Source organism: Halichondria panicea, chromosome 6 (assembly GCF_963675165.1).
Source record: "Halichondria panicea chromosome 6, odHalPani1.1, whole genome shotgun sequence".
NCBI lineage: Eukaryota > Metazoa > Porifera > Demospongiae > Suberitida > Halichondriidae > Halichondria > Halichondria panicea.
The window spans coordinates 1,787,711-1,804,652 of NC_087382.1; the positions used below are offsets into that span (position 1 = coordinate 1,787,711).

The 16,942-nt window shown below is 39.4% G+C and overlaps 3 protein-coding genes and 1 long non-coding RNA gene across 4 annotated transcripts; 1 reads left to right on the forward strand and 3 right to left on the reverse strand.

The window, feature by feature from the left end:
• Positions 1 to 2,527: 2,527 nt before the first annotated feature.
• LOC135337868 (sulfotransferase 1C2A-like) lies at positions 2,528 to 3,296 on the reverse strand. Its single transcript, XM_064533876.1, has one exon. The coding sequence runs from the start codon at positions 3,227 to 3,229 to the stop codon at positions 2,678 to 2,680; it is 552 nt and encodes a 183-aa protein (XP_064389946.1). The 5' UTR covers positions 3,230 to 3,296; the 3' UTR covers positions 2,528 to 2,677.
• Positions 3,297 to 3,679: 383 nt separating this feature from the next.
• Positions 3,680 to 4,867, reverse strand: LOC135337275 (uncharacterized). The gene is made up of 5 exons (XM_064533189.1): positions 4,488 to 4,867; positions 4,336 to 4,401; positions 4,170 to 4,229; positions 3,927 to 3,969; positions 3,680 to 3,815 (listed from the first exon to the last, which is right to left on the reverse strand). The coding sequence occupies exons 1-5, from the start codon at positions 4,855 to 4,857 to the stop codon at positions 3,803 to 3,805; spliced, it is 552 nt and encodes a 183-aa protein (XP_064389259.1). The 5' UTR covers positions 4,858 to 4,867; the 3' UTR covers positions 3,680 to 3,802.
• LOC135337277 (uncharacterized) lies at positions 4,867 to 7,908 on the forward strand. Its single transcript, XR_010395040.1, has 5 exons — positions 4,867 to 6,090; positions 6,941 to 7,160; positions 7,242 to 7,340; positions 7,387 to 7,452; positions 7,767 to 7,908. It is a non-coding gene; the product is annotated as an uncharacterized LOC135337277 (long non-coding RNA).
• Positions 7,909 to 8,018: 110 nt separating this feature from the next.
• On the reverse strand, positions 8,019 to 8,994 carry LOC135337276 (uncharacterized). Its single transcript, XM_064533190.1, has 2 exons — positions 8,777 to 8,994; positions 8,019 to 8,682 (listed from the first exon to the last, which is right to left on the reverse strand). The coding sequence occupies exons 1-2, from the start codon at positions 8,931 to 8,933 to the stop codon at positions 8,441 to 8,443; spliced, it is 399 nt and encodes a 132-aa protein (XP_064389260.1). The 5' UTR covers positions 8,934 to 8,994; the 3' UTR covers positions 8,019 to 8,440.
• Between the last annotated feature and the right edge of the window lie 7,948 nt (positions 8,995 to 16,942).

Below are 16,942 nucleotides of genomic sequence, written 5' to 3' on the forward strand. Positions count from 1 at the left end.
GCTATCAGATATCAATAACTCTCCATTGAAAACCAAAATCGCTCCACCTGATCTTTCAGCACTGCTGTACGCTAGCTCACTGTCGAAGATGGAGACACTCCCACCCTGGCTGTTAATTGCTCCACCGTCAGAGTTAGCACTATTGTTTAGTAGCGCACAGTTGGAAATTAACAAGTGGCTGGTGGCGGTAGCAATCGCACCACCAGCTTCAGCGCTATTATTTGTAAAATTGCACAAACTAATAATGATATTGTCAGAGTCCAATTCCACTGCTCCACCACGTCCAAGTATAGCAGTATTGGAATTGAATCTTGAATTGTGAATAATAACAGCTTGATTTGCTAAAATATGAGCTGCACCACCCCTGTTACTGAAGAAGTCGCTCTTTTCAATGTACACATTTTCAGATTTCACAACCAATGCTCCATATGCACCAGTATTGGAATGGAACCTTGAATCATTAATAATAGCTTGGTTTGAGTAAATGAAAACTGCCATTCCACCATCGTTACTGAAGAAGTTGCTCTTTTCGATGTACACATTTGCTGAAAACACACTCAATACTCCAGTATTGGAATTGAAGCTTGAATCATTAATAATAGAACCACCACCGTTACTAAAGCAGCTGTTCTTTTCAGCGATGTACAAATTATCAGCTTCAACAATCAATGCTCTGTCAGCGCCAGTGTTGTTCACAAAGAGAACTTGTTCAATCGTCACAGTTACCGTACAAGTGATCCAGAGTGTTGTACAAGCTTCCAACTTTAGCAAATTCAAGTCTACCAAATAGCATTGAGAAATGTATATGTAGCCTAAACTACTTTCATTACTTGTTCCATTGAAATGCAAACTTTCAACACTCAAGTTAAAGATATTGGATATCTGCAAACTACCAGTTTTGTTGAAATTGATGGTGGCACTTTGGCCAGCAATAATCACCTCTCTGAAATTACAAATGTGAAGCATTTCACTTAATATATGATCACCAGACAGAAAGCTCAAGGTGAGATTGTCTCCACCAGATGACAGGTCTGTTTGAACAAGCTGCTCGAGAGTGAAACAAGTTCGATTTTGATAGTCATGACACAAGTCAGTTGAATCCACTGGCACAATGTGATAGTGCTCGCTCATGGAAACAGTAGCTAAGGTCAGTAGCAAGAGCAGCACCAGCCAGGTGTGCATTTTCTTACGATATAACTATACGAGTCAGAATAGAGTCAATAGAAATGCTGTTTCGACTTTTTGTACTGTCTAAATCATCTAGAGGTAGAACATATGGAATAAGCTTAATGGTCACTGGCAGAGTTTATGCAATTGAAATTAAGGAGAGGCTAAATTTTTTCTCAGAATCATTCACTTTCATTACATTGCTTTCATTACACGAGAAAATCTAAGTGTTGACTTACCTAATGAATAATTTCTTTCTCCACAAACACAGCTAGCACATGCACACATGTATTCAGCGATAGAGTATCAAGAGTTAGTAAATGAATACGTAGGAGCATATAATTATATCCGACTATATACTACGCACTTCAATAGCAATGTACAAGTCAAGGTTATTCTGTACACATGTGTCATACTCATAACAATATAATATTCCCCGTATGTGATAGTCGTGCAGTGTATATACAGTGTGGTTAGGTACATTTCATATACTGTACACAAGTGTTTATGACATCAACAGAGCATCTCCCTAGAGCATTCCCAAGTCTGGAATGGAATATGCATGGGAGTCGGATACATCTAGATAGTGGCACAATTGAAGGCTTGACCTGTGCCATATAGCAGATATTGGCACAGTGTTTCCTTTGATCTGCCCACTCAAAATGCAACAAGAGTATTTAGAATACTGGCTAATTGCGTAGTTCCAGTTCATACAAAAATTACCTGCTCAGCTACACAAATAATTATATATAGTATATGTAGAGCCCTGCATTATGGTATACGAACACGTTCTGAACTAACACTTCCGTTTATGATATGTTTTTGAATTCTTGCAATTTCATTGCATATCACACTCAAAATTGTTGTCACAATAACAAGTGTAGTTACTATCAAACAACAGAGTCTTACTGAAACATTGTATTAATAATGAAACTGATTACAACTGGTTAATTACTAACTATGAATGAATTATGAATGAGACTCTGGGAAATTAAGCTTAGCATATTGTTCGTTTAGTCGTTCAATAGTCCTCTTTCGAAGGTGCTTGGTGCATGCATGGTAGTTAGTGTAAAGCCGAACAAGATGACAAACATTTTGGGAATCTGGTCGGTCCAGTTGACCACTTTTATCTTATTTTTTCGTCTCGCACCTTCCATTGCTTCCACAATGAGGTGTAAGTGCCATCCATCCCATACCACCTCTATTGTAGTGTCAAGTACTTGTGTGCAGAGACCAATAACAGGTTCCCGTGCATAATTTTCACAATGCACTGCCACCATATACGCATCAAACTATAGCTATATATAATATAGGTGCCCTCCTCCTGCATGTTTCATTGTAAAGTATATCATTTGTACGTACCTAGAAGTACATCAAATGACAATGGAATGGACCTTAATTGTGACGTGAATCCACAAAATCTATGTCAAGTTGTAAATAATTATATACTGTTAGATCTATTATAGTTCTATATAATTATACACTGTAAAAAATGCAGTAACGCAATATTCTAGTCTCCAAAATCAAACGCTAGTCCAGTGTCCTTGAGCCTTTCTTGACAGAGTTGGTCAATCTCCACAGATTGCTCGGGCGTCAAATGGTTCCTCCAGTCGCCCACCTCCCCCTTCCTCATGAATGCAGTTGAACCAGGGTTAAACAAACGATCCATGACTGAATAATTGGCAGTTTCATCTTTCTTCATCGAATCAAAAGACGTCTCAGCAACAACTTTATCGATTACCTCATCGGAAATTTCAGCACCAATGAACGTTGCAATACGAGTGATGGCTGCTCGCGGATCCTTCTTTATATCTTCAAACATGAGGAAGAGAACATTATCCTCGTTTCTGTGAGGCCACCAGCTCAGAACATGATCAAAGAAGTCACCAAAGTCAACGTTACCATAGATGAAGTTGCGGAAGAAAATATCCCAATCCAAGGTAGCTTCTTTCCTAACGGACATCAGCTTGTAGTGGAAGAAAAAGGAGACTGCTACATCCTTTGGGTTACGAGCAACGTAGATGTACTTGCAAGGAGTGGTGCTTGGTTTACCACAAGGCATTAAGTCGTACGTAAAGTGGCTCTTGAAGGCACAAGGTTTCGGTAAAGTGAAGAGGTTGACTTTGAGCAAGTGGATGTTCGATTTCTAGAATTCTTTGGCCATAACTTCGTTTTTTCTCGTCTTCATGCCTTTTATAGACTGCAGAGAGCCTTCCCGATCTGTTGCTTGGAGCGTTTGGGTGGAACACTCTTACGTCGAAAAAAGTGTCCTGTCCTGCAGTCCAGAACAAACGCTTTGCCACAGTTACACCTTCTAGGTGTGTTTTGTAGTGTCCAGCCATAGCGCAGGCAAATTGCATCCTTAAATTCCTTAAATTCCCCTTTGTTTAAGTGAAACCCCTGGTCGGAGAGAGGTATGACCTAGATGGCTATCACGAATAAATTAAAGTCAAGCAATCTGTGTTGTGAGTTTTGTGATTAATTAATAATGATTACAACATGCAGCCTGGTCTGAAGTTGAATTTCACTCATTTCTATTGATCTCATTATCATAATTATAACTAGAAATTTTCACACTGCAATTTTTAATGTGTTCTACTATTTCGGGTATCCGTGCTTCTCATGTTCGGCTGGTTTACTCTTCTTGTCTGCACAAATAAAAAGCTTGGATAAAAACACTGCATTATGATTTAATTAATTATCTCTTCATGCAACGATAATAGCATATCACGCCATGCAGAGAAGTCTCATGCACTCACTTGTCCAACAGGGACTGCAGCACTGTTAGCAGTAGACTGTCAGCTGCAGAAAGTGGTCATTCATGTAACAGCAAATTATTGTTGATCACCGTACATTACTATTATACTGCAGCTGAAATTGATTCTATATTTAGGTGGTTGGTGCTGAGAAACTACGAAGGCGTTAAACTGCAATTAGACTAAAATGAATAGTGTCGCGTTCATGATTAGTAGCACTCATTAGTTGGTGGAAAGTGTTCTTACATGGGCGCTCTTCTTGCATAGCATCTACCTCAGCTGGTGTCTCTGGTGTCCAATCATCAGCTGTAGTAAATTATTCTTATGTGATATTACTATAAAACATTTAAACTTAATGCATAGCGTCACATTCTTATGAATTCTGCATGGTCGAGTTGTTGAAAGTACTTACATGGCTCATCTTGTTGCATCTGTGCCTTATAGTAATAGTTGCCGTGTTGCTGACGAGCCTCCTCCGCTGTATAGTGAAATATTCTCATGTGATGGCAATACAAAAAATATCAAATTAATGGTTTCACTATGAGTTTTGTGAAAGGTACTTACATGGGCCATTTTGCTGCATCTGTGCCTTATAGTAATAGTTGCTTGGACCACCGTCCTGCTGCATCTGTGCCTTATAGTAATAGTTGCTTGGGCGATCGTTCTGCTGCATCTGTGTCTTATAGTAATAGTTACTTGGGCCATCGTTCTGCTGCATCTGTGTCTTATAGCTTGGGCCACCGTCCTGCTGCATCTGTGCCTTATAGTAATAGTTGCTTGGGCCACCGTCCTGCTGCATCTGTGCCTTGTAGTAATAGTTGCTTGGGCCACCGTCCTGCTGCATCTGTGCCTTATAGTAATAGTTGCTTGGGCGATCAGCCTGCTGCATCTGTGTCTTATAGTAATAGTTGCTTGGGCCACCGTCCTGCTGCATCTGTGTCTTATAGTACACTGTTAAAAATGGGTAGTTACAATAGCACCCAAAGTGCTATGCCAACACTCACCTAATGGTGCTATCACAACACTAGGAGTGCAGTCGTAACTGCTACGTGTTACTAGAACAATAAAGGGTGCTATTATACACTTATAAGTGCTTGTGGAACACTTTAAACAGTGTTGTGCATGCACTTACCTAGTTGTTAAAATCATATTACTCTAACTATACACCAGATGGTGTTACTCAAATAAGAATTGTGTGATTGCAGCACTATACATGGTGCAATGTAAGCACCTCTATAAATCACCTGCATGCAAATCAAGGCCAGTCTATAATGATTCATGTAGTTGCATGTGTAAATAAATAGTTGCTTATATAGTAACAAACCCGTTCCATTAAAATAGTTGAATCTGGTATAATTATTATACCTTTGTATTCAAGCATGCATGCAGGAGCAGATTATAATTATAGTCACCTTATTTATTATACTTATTATAAATTCTAATCACATGCGTAATTATGTATACAGGGGTGAAGCAGCACACTAGCTTGTACTGATGACGGAACAATCGGCCCGGCCTGTGAGGAACTTTCCAAGAAAAAATTAGTGCACTTTTCAAGTGTACCGGCAATATTTTAGCTATTCAGTATTTATAACTTATGTGCCGGATGAATCAGTTATCATTATTAGTTACTGTAACTATGTGTTTGAAGTTGCAACATCTATTGAGGACTAGACTATGTGCATGTCATGCTAACGGACAATTAATTATTAATGCTCAACAATAATTATTAACAATTCAATTGTCTGAAAAATCATACATCCTGTATTTAGCTAAGTAGCTGGCTTATAGTGTGTTCTTTCTACTCATACAGTTGCCCTGCAAATTTAACTCTTACTCTGCTCCCACCCCCCCTCTTCCATGCAAGGGCATACACTGATGATATGATCATAATTAATTGATGAGCACAGACTCAAATGCGTGGTGGGTAGCCAAGACTACATAAACAAAACAAAATCGTGGGTGGTAGATCTAATACGTGCAGCACTGATCTCACGTGAACCTTGAGATAGACAGCTGCCTGCATGAGAGTCTCTGCACACAGCTGTGTGCACCTTAACTGTACGAAGGCGCCGGGCCTACTCTAGCTGCTCTGGTACTACATGGACTAAGTTGCTAGATGTACTACACTGCAAGATGGCACACTGCTTTGACTCGGAACTATAGAGTAAGTTGCTGCAAAACCATTGTTGTGCTAAAAAGCTTGACATAGACAGACTGCAAGTCTACTACTCACTACTATAATTGTAACTATATAATAATTCTGGTTGGGCTTTGTGGGCAACTGTCCGTCAGTCTGATATGTTGGGCTTTGTGGGCAGCTGTCCGTCAGTCTGATATGTTGGGCTTTGTGGGCAGCTGTCCGTCAGTCTGATATGTTGGGCTTTGTGGGCAGCTGTCCGTCAGTCTGATATGCTGGGCTTTGTGGGCAGCTGTCCGTCAGTCTGATATGTTGGGCTTTGTGGGCAGCTGTCCGTCAGTCTGATATGCTGGGGTTTGTGGGCAGCTGTCCGTCAGTCTGATATGCTGGGCTTTGTGGGCACTTGTCTGTCAGTCTGATATGTCGGGCTTTGTGGGCAGCTGTCCGTCAGTCTGATATGTTGGGCTTTGTGGGCAGCTGTCTGTCAGTCTGATATGTTGGACTTTGTGGGCACTTGTCCGTCAGTCTGATATGTTGGGCTTTGTGGGCACTTGACCGTCAGTCTGATATGTTGGGCTTTGTGGGCAGCTGTCCGTCAGTCTGATATGTTGGGCTTTGTGGGCACTTGTCCGTCAGTCTGATATGTTGGGCTTTGTGGGCACGTGTCCGTCAGTTAGATGTATGTTGAGCGTTAGGAACACTTTCCTGTCAGACTGGTTTTTCGCACGTATCTACATTTGCATACAAATCATCATAATTATAATTTTTGTCTTCCGATTATTGTTAAACTAATTTCCAATGACAATACAAGATATATAATGGTTGTTTCTTACAAAATTATCGCATCGTAAGAGCTATAGGTACTCTTTTCATGCAGGGTTCATGGAGTCGAGCTATTTTAAACAAGGTTAAAGAATATGCGTCGCAAATTGAGATTCAACATCTGTCCAAAGATAAACCACTGCTCTTTAAAAGGAATAGTCCAAAAACAAAGCGTAACAAAGGTGCTATATCAGGAGTGATAATTATGATCGACTAGCAGTTACAGATGTGCGTATATACTTACCTTCTATCCACCACTGACCGATTATGTCTATGTAAGTCCACTATTAATCATTATTGCGTTCAAGCATATAGCTGTAAATGTTCGCAGTAGTAATAGAATTTTTTACCTATAGATTTACTTTTGAGGAAAGAATTCAAACAAAGGAGAACAATGTTAAGCTACGGGAGCTGGTCGAAGACTATGCAGTCACTGGTGCAGTCACAATCTAATGGTAAATAGAAACCCATATCTTCAAACATACATTTTTTTTTATTCAGTTCTGAAGATGATACTGTAAGAAGAAGGATGCAGTACAAATGATATTTGTCAAGCTGCTGCTCCACGTATGTAATGCATAAACAGCTAAATTGATATACTGTTACAAATACTTGATACTTGAGAACAGATTCTTCTGTTGCCCTTGAATTCATCCTGTGTGGGGGGGTATATGCTTATTATAACGAGAATAACCCTGTCATCATACATATATAATGATACACAGTAATGCATGCACACTGGATATTTGATAGAATAAAAGGTGATATGTTAAAGTGTTAGGCTTTCGGCTTATTTGAATAATTGTCTCCTAATCACTTATATCACTGCCTACTGTTTTTGTGAGCCCCATCCTTATCCCATCATAATTATATACATGCAGGTGGATGACATGCAACGTTCGTTCAAGGTAGAAAAAGTGCTATTGAATCTGGATCAATGAACTACTTCGTCATCGTAGAGAAAGAAGTGTATGAAGTAGATTCATTCTATGAAACTCTTGTACAAGTAACTATGTTTTTGACATTTTAGTACCCACGTGCATGTCAGCATGGCACCCTTTTATTTTTTATTTTTAAGGTCCCGAACTGCCTAAGTGTATTGTGGTCGTAGTTATTAAACACTTTATGAGGTTATATAGGTATACATATCTTCATACTTTTATTGTATATGCTATCGTGATGCATATCATTATACACATGCTATAATTATGTTACGTCATTTAAGTCAAGTGCATGAGCTTATCGAGAAGTGCAATAAGCATGCATGCAATATTTTATGCTTTGCATGAAGAGTATAGCAATGACAACTGTACCTGTAGTAACATAGTAACAGCAGCACCCATCCCCAGTGCTTTAATAACACCATTGTAGGTGTAGTTGTAAAAGTTACACACAGTTTGGAGTTGCAGTAACTCCAAGAAAGTGCAAGTACAGCACATTTTCATGCTGTTACAACTCCAAAATGAGTGTTTTAATAACACTAAAATCTGGTGCTGTAATAACTCCATATATGAGTGCCATATTTGGTACAATGGTTTTACCCCACTTTTGGGTGTTACAATAGCACCACATTTTTAACAGTGTAATAGTTGCTTGGGCCACCGTCCTGCTGCATCTGTGTCTTATAGTAATAGTTGCTTGGGCCACCGTCCTGCTGCATCTGTGTCTTATAGTAATAGTTGCTTGGGCCACCGTCCTGCTGCATCTGTGTCTTATAGTAATAGTTGCTTGGGCCACCGTCCTGCTGCATCTGTGTCTTGTAGTTGTAGTTACCGCGTTGCTGACGAGCCTCCTCAACTGTAGTAAATTCATAAGTAATTAGTGAATACGAAACAACATAATTATTCTAATAATGGTGTCACTTTCTAGTGCATGGTATTGGTGTAATTACCATTGCTTTGCTCCAGGGCATCCTTCAGCTGATCGTAATATTTATAGTCGTGTTGTTGCTGAGCATCTTTCTCCTGATAATAAGAGCGAAGAGGAGCAGAAGAGGCCAGGGCCACGAGAGATAGCAAAGCCACAGTGGCAATCATTGAAATCTTCATGATGATATCCAGAGAAAATCCTTCACAACTTGAAATGATGAACAATTGCAGTGAATGTCAATGAGAAAATTGAACTCACTTATATACTCATGGATTCATGTGTTATGTGTGCACTGATGTGGTACCATATGGACTGAATGGATTCTATTTTCATTTAGAAGAAACATATTTCCAGATAAAAACCACATGCATTCATGGACTGACTGTATACATGCAGTACTGCAGCAATCTAATTTCCTACTATTAGCAGAAGCATAATTCCAGCTCATAACCACATGGACTGCACAGCTTCATCACATTGGATCTAGCAGAAGCACTATAATCCCAGGTGTTATCGGCCCACAAGATGAATGTATCTGGTAGTACTATACCACTCTTTGCCACTAATTACGTAGTAGCTATACAGCAGGTATTGTTGATAAAGCCTGTGTTTATTGTATGTGTTATTTGTTGTGCTATAATTATATGCATGGGAAGTGTGAAAGTGAATAGTAACACAGATGCCTAACCCTATTGGCCTATATAACCCTAACTCTAACCCTATCCCTTGCCTTCAGCTGTCAACAGTCCATGGCGCTATAGGATTTAGGGAGTATGATAATTATAGTCAGGGTCAATTAATTTAAATCTGTCTCGGTGCACTTTAATTGCATTTTAATAATTACCATCTCTATTACCTCTAATCCCGATGAAGGATTGGAGGTAAAAAAGGAAAACTAGACGATCATAATGTAATTAACGTTCATTAAAGACCTGACTCTCCTCCTATATACTCCAGTCTGCATGCATGCATGGTATATTTGCGTATGTGCAACACAATTTGAGCGGCACAACTATATAGACAATTAATTAATTATGCATACAAGCTGTATAGTTACAAATGAGGAGCCCATGACCTGGACCTGCAGGGTTGCTACGTTGTACAATGCTATTTCTCCACCTTAACAACTGTTGCTCTGACTACATGCAGTTTACTTCCTTCTGACATGGTCCATCAGTGACTTGCACACAAACGTTTTTCCAAAAAAGCCGTAGAATGTACATGCATGCATACAGTATGAAACTATGAAACAAGCACTCAGGCACTCATTTTTACTGCATTTTTTTGCATGTAGTAAGTGTTTTCATTACGTACGTGTTCTACAAAATCAGTGTTCTATCCACACTTCTCGTTACAATTATAGAGTGCATCATGCCCGTACGGATTAGGGCTGTTCCAATTATTCTAGAATAATTTTGAGAATAATAGGTGAGGCTAAAAAAATTTAGGGTAGAGTCAGAGGTTTAAAAGGTCATAGAGGTCAGTTATTTACATTATTCTAATGTAAGTGCAGTACACTGTCAGTTGTTATGGCTGCAATGTCATTTATATTGTTTATGGTTCATGTTCATGTTGGCTTTTCAATGAGAATAATAGAGAATAATGGGTAATTATCTGGGAATAATAGGAAGTAAAATTAAGAAATTCTAATAGGCAAATTTTTTTGAATAATTGGGACAGCCCTAGTATACGGATTCAAGTATATCAAACTGCAAGAAATACTATGATCCACTTTTAATTCGTGTATAGCAACAACATCCAAACACACATGCATAAATCCAATTTTTCATTGCACGTTAGCCTAATATGAATTAACTCCATTCACAGCCGAAATAGTGAGATGTATTATAGTATAAAGTTTTTAACTGTGAGCTGGCCCAATAAAAGGTTGACACATTATAGAGTAACCTTGTATTGGGCCAGCTCACAGTTAATACTAATGTTTACATGAATTAATTAACCTCGAACAGTAAGAGTTCATTCTACAAAATAGACACTACCCAGGGTTCATCACACCATGCTACCATGTGCAAGGATTCACAGGAGGTCCATTCACAGAACTGAGATCTAATTTAATTGTTAGCTGAAGCGACCATGCTCTTACAACCTCCAGTATATGATTCCAGGTAGTATAGTACTGTAGATTCCACACTGCAGCACGTAGAACATAATCCCATGCAGGTACTAACCACAGTCAGGATTGCATGGATTCACCACTACATCCTGAGACTGTGATCAAATTTCATCAGTCTATTAATTAGCAGACTGCTTCCAGGTATATACTATAGTAACAACATATACATTGCAATGGATTCACTAGCTGTAATATGAATGTGATTTAGACTGCCATGTCAATCTCATTATCAATGAAAACATTATTATGAAGAAGCTACATAAATGATATTTTTACTCTCGAAATTATCAAATATGCTTGTATTAGTTAATGTTAAAGTTGAGATAGCAACCGCAACACTCCATCTTGTTGGGTGGCTCTATTGTTTGTGAGCACAAAGTTGGAACACAGTGCCATCAGCAACAAAAAACACTCCACCAAAATCAGCACTGTTATTTTTAAACATGGCTTTAGAGACAGATATAGTTCCAGTATATGCTAAAATCCCTCCTCCAATACTGTTACTTGTGGTACTTCCTCCATTACCAACTACAACTTCATTGTTCATTATATTTCAGCTCAAGATAGATGCATTAACTATAAAAATTCCAATCGCTCCACCAAAGGCAGCGTTGTTGTTTGTTAGCTTGCTATCAGATATCAATAACTCTCCATTGAAAACCAAAATTGCTCCACCTGATCTTTCAGCACTGTTGTACGCTAGCTTACTGTCGGAGATGGAGACACTCCCATCCTGGCTATTAATTGCTCCACTGTCAGAGTTAGCACTATTGTTTAGTAGCGCACAGTGTGATATGGACAAATTACTGCTGGGCAAGGGGGCAACAATTGCATCACCAGCTTCAGTGCTATTGTTTGAAAAATTGCACAAAACTAATAGTCACATTTTTAGAGAACACCGCCACTGCTCCACCACGTCCAAATATAGCAGTATTAATTGGAATTGAACTTTAAATTGTTAATAACAGCTTTAATATGAGATTGAATGTTAACTGCACCACCATTGTTACTGAAGAAGTCGCTCTTTTCAATGTACACATTTTTTGAGAACACATGCAATGCTCCACCACGTTCACATGAAGCAGTGTTGGAATTGAACCTTGAACCATTAATAACAGTTTGATTTGCTTTAATATTCACTGCACCACCATCGTTACTGAAGAAATCACTCTTTTCAATGCACACAGTATCAGCTTCAACAGTCAATGCTCTGTCAGTGCTAGTGTTGTTTACAAAGAGAACTTGTTCAATTCTTACAGTTACCGTATGAGTGATCTCGAGTGTACAAGCTTCCAACTTTAGTAAATTTAAGTCTACCAAATAGCATTGAGGAATGTATACATATAGCCTGAACTACTTTCATCACCTGCTCCAGTGAAATGCAAACCTTCGATACTCGATATTATATATATACTTTGATATTAGATAACAGCACTCTACCAGTTTTTTTTAAAATTGATAGTGGCATTTTGGCCAGCAATAATCACCTCTCTGAAATTACAAATGTAAAGCATTTCACTTAATATATAATGCGATGGCTGGATCCACAGATACTGTGCGGGACTGTCTACTACAGCATTTCTTCACTTTCAAGCCTCAAGCGAGCCCTTTATCTGTCCACACTGTAAGCTTCTCACTCAGGGGGAAAGCTATCAAACATGATGCAAGTAATAAATGCCTTACAATTGGAAATTGCAGAACTGAAACTCAACAACACCTCGGCCCCTGCCATAGACATTCCATACACTGAAGTGCTACAAACTCAGGTCTCCACAGAGCCTCCCAGACAGGAAACTAGACCCACTACTGTCAAAAGCACAGAGGACCGCAAATTTAATGTTGTGGTCTACGGTCTAAAGGAATGCGAAGAGGGAACAAAAAGACATGAAAGGCTAAACAAGGACACTGAGTCAGCAGTCACAGCCCTAAAACCAACAAACCCAAATGTGAGTGATAATTCTATCAAAGACTGCATAAGGTTGGGAAAGTACGACACAAAAAGAACCAGACCTAGACCCTTATTAGTAAAACTGTCGAATGCTAGAGACCCACTACTGATCTTGACAAACAGGTTCAAGCTCGCAGCAACACCAGACATATCAGTAAAACCTGATATGACCAAGGAGGAGAGATCAATAGAATCAATTCTACTTAAAGAACGCAGAAGGTTGATAAACCTTGGTACAGATAGCAAAACAATCAAGATCCGTGGCAAAAGTCTACTCATCAGTAACAAAAGACAGGGTTACGTAGAAAACATGGAATTCCACAACATAGAACCCTTACTTGAAAACAATCAGCCCATACAGCCCATACAATCTGACTCAGGGGACGACCAACCCTCCGAGCCAGACTCAAACTGACTAGCCTTAGACCAAAGGCACATCTCAATTGGCGTTTGGAACTCTAGAAGTATTGCAAATAAAATTAATTTTGTCCACTCAATGATAGCGAGCCTATCTCTGGATGTGATATGTATAACTGAGTCTTGGCTCACTGATTTGATATATGATAATGAAATTTCTCCCGTTGGCTACAAAATTTACCGCAGAGACAGAAGTGCGAGAGGAGGTGGTGTAGCCATTCTGATATCCGAAGATATACCCTCTCAACTAATCTGCAGGCACGAATCTCTGGAACTAATTGTAATTGAACTGCTTGTTTCTCCCAAAACAACCCTGGCATGTATCTACATACCAGCACATTTTTCTTTAGAAGTGGCAAACGCCATATCGTCTCTTCCAAACCACAACACCATCTTGGTGGGCGACCTAAACTGCCCAGATGTAGATTGGTCATCTTTGTCTGGAAAAACTCCACTCTCGGTTTCTATTTGTAACTCACTTTTCGCTCAGAACTTTCTCCAACTGATTGCATCTCCAACACACACAAAAGGAAACATACTGGACGTAGTATGCACGAATTCACCAGACAGGATACTCAACCTGCACATTGACTCGTCTAATTGTTCACCTATGTCTGATCACTTCTTATCACGTTCTCACTAGATGGCTTAAAAACACCAAAACTACTCTCTAAAGACAAACCGGCCAGCAACTACAACTTTAAAAAAGCAAATTTTAATTCCATGTCTGAGTTTTTTATCTGCCAACCCAAGCCTGCCTGTTCAGTCCATCTAGAAAAAATCATCTCAAGAGCACAGGAAATATTTGTGCCCAAATTTAACTCTCAGAAGTCAAAAAGCCCAAAATGGTATACCACAGAAATGAGACATACTATCAATCGCTGCAAAACGCTTACACGCAGAAACAAATCCAAACCCACTGAGAGTACATCCCTAAGGCTATCTAACTTGTCTACTCATCTCCAGGAACTAATGACAACTGCCAAATCTGAGTACGAAAAATCGTTGGCAGTATGCTTTAAGTTCAACCCAAGTAAACTATTCCGTCATCTGCGCGACCTAAGTAAGAAAAGTCCACAAACTAGAACAATAATCCACAACGGCTCCATCATCACAGAGACTGGACAGATTGCTGAAATTTTCAACAAATACTTTAACTCGACATTCACAAGAAGTGACTATACACTTCCTCCATGGGACAAAATACCCTCCCCCACTTATCAACTGAGCTCTATCTCTATAGAAGAGTCTGAGGTGTACGAAACCCTCACCTCACTAGACACAACAAAGTCACCAGGCCACGATAATATAAATGCGTCAACCCTCAAATGCTGTGCTACCGCTCTCACAAGATCAGTCACACACATTTTCAATTCTAGCCTATCTTCACATACTTTCCCACCCCACTGGAAGGTCCACAAAATCTGCCCAATCCCAAAGAAGGGCGACCCCCATCTTGTAGAAAACTTTCGGCCCATCTCTCTTCTCCCAATTATATCCAAAGTCTTTGAAACTATCATCTACAAGAAAATTATTACATTCGTGAGACCAAAGATAACATGCCAACAATTCGGGTTCCTAAGAAACCGATCATGTCTTTCTCAATTAATCCTATTCTTTTCCCAAGTTTTTGACAACATAGAAAACCGAAAACCTACAGATGTCATCTACCTAGATTTTAAGAAAGCTTTCGATACGGTCCCACACAATGAGCTGTTGCTAAAGCTTTGGAAGACAGGCATCACAGGCCCTCTTTGGCTGTGGTTTAAATCGTACCTACATGACAGGATACACTTCACAAGTGTTATTAATACTCCATCCAACTACTTACCAGTTATGTCAGGAGTTCCGCAAGGAAGCATCCTAGGCCCACTGTTATTTATTATTTTTATCAATGACCTACCGGAGTGCATCTCATCTGCCAATCCATTTCTATTTGCGGACGACACAAAGCTAGTAAAGTGCATCACTTCTACGGAAGACCAATTGGAATTACAAACAGACATCAACCAGTTGTCATCCTGGTGCACTACTTGGAACATGCAACTCAATGAAGGAAAATGTAATGTGCTGCGCATAACTCATCCTAGCTGGCACGAAGAAAACCCTAATACACTCTACTCAATCCACAATTCTCACCTTAACTTTGCTACAAAAGAAAAAGACCTAGGCTTGTGCATAGCCAACAACCTCTCCTGGTCACTGCATTATAACCTCATATCGTCTAAGGCCTACCGAGCTCTTAACCTCATCCGACGGACGATTTCAATGAAATCAGAAACCAGCACAAAAAAATCGTTATATATAACCCTAGTTAGATCCCAGGTCACCTACTGCTCCCAAGTCTGGAGACCAAATTTGATCAAGGACATTCAAAAACTAGAAAGAATCCAGAGGAGAGCCACCAAATTCATACTCAATGATTACTCAAGCTCATACAGATCAAGGCTGTCCGATTTGAAGCTACTACCTCTAATGTACTGGTTTGAAATACAGGACATAATGTTTCTAGTAAAGTCACTAAAGGAACCCTCGGACAACTTCAACATAAGAGATCACATCAAATTCGTTACTGGTCGCACCCGCTTCAGTTGCAACAACAAACTCACTGTACAAGCCAATCACTACAGCGCAAGCAGACACTTCTACCTCAATCGTATCACAAGGTTATGGAACTTGATGCCCACTATGCTGATGGATATCAGCGCACCACTAACTTCAACAAAGAATACACTCCACCATTACTTCTGGGAGCACTTCAAACAAAACTTTGTCTCTGACATCCCATGTACCTACCACTTAATGTGCCCATGCAACAGATGCTACACACGTAATTATAGCTAGCTTCACATGTAATCATTAAATTATCCAGCTGTGTCGCTCAATGCGGCACAGTCTGTCAGCTATAGTCTTTGCTACAACAATCACTTGTTTTTATATCATTCACGTTACAGGCTGTAAAGTCTTAATAATAATAATAATAATAATAATAATAATAATAATAATAATCACCAGACAGAAAGCTCAAGGTGAGATTGTCTCCACCAGACAACAGGTCTATTTGAACAAGCTGCTCGAGAGTGAAACAAGTTCCATTTTGATAGTCATGCCACGAAGTTGAATCCACTGGCACAATGTGATAGCTAGTGCTCACTCCTGGTAACAGTAGCTAGGGTCAGGAGCAAGAGCAGCACCAGCCAGGTGTGCATGTTCTAACGATATAACTATACGAGTTAGAATAGAGTCAATAGAAATGCTGTTTCGACTTTGACACCAAAAATCTTAAAACGCGTACTGTCTAAATCATCTAGTGGTAGAACATATGGAATAATTATAAGCTTAATGATCACCGTGCAGGGTACGTTTATGCAATTGAGAGGCTCACAGATTCATTACATCACTTTCATTACACGAGACAATCTAAGTGTTGACTTACCTAATGAATAATTTCTTTCTCCACAAACACAGCTATAGCACATGCACACATGCATGTATTCAGCAATGGAGTATCAAGTTATATATAGGAGTTATATCTGACTATACCATGCACTTCAATAGCAATGTTATGCGCATTGATATCCATATCATGTGTAAAGTGGAACTGATCATATTAAACTAAAGAAAAAATTAAAGGACTGACTTGCTATGGCATGGATTTAAGTACACAAAAAGCAACGTCCCACGATCGG

What these genes read in the sequence shown, in the direction of transcription:
- LOC135337868 (XM_064533876.1), bottom strand. Translation starts at nt 3,229, where the DNA reads ATGCCTTGTGGTAAACCAAGCACCACTCCTTGCAAGTACATCTACGTT.
- LOC135337275 (XM_064533189.1), bottom strand. Translation starts at nt 4,857, where the DNA reads ATGCAGCAGGACGGTGGCCCAAGCAACTATTACTATAAGACACAGATG. An exon ending in GATGCAGCAAAATGGCCCAT is followed by an intron (nt 4,402 to 4,487) that starts GTAAGTACCTTT and finishes TTCACTATACAG; the next exon opens with CGGAGGAGGCTCGTCAGCAA. An exon ending in TATGCAAGAAGAGCGCCCAT is followed by an intron (nt 3,970 to 4,169) that starts GTAAGAACACTT and finishes CACTTTCTGCAG; the next exon opens with CTGACAGTCTACTGCTAACA.
- LOC135337276 (XM_064533190.1), bottom strand. Translation starts at nt 8,933, where the DNA reads ATGAAGATTTCAATGATTGCCACTGTGGCTTTGCTATCTCTCGTGGCC. An exon ending in TGCCCTGGAGCAAAGCAATG is followed by an intron (nt 8,683 to 8,776) that starts GTAATTACACCA and finishes AATTTACTACAG; the next exon opens with TTGAGGAGGCTCGTCAGCAA.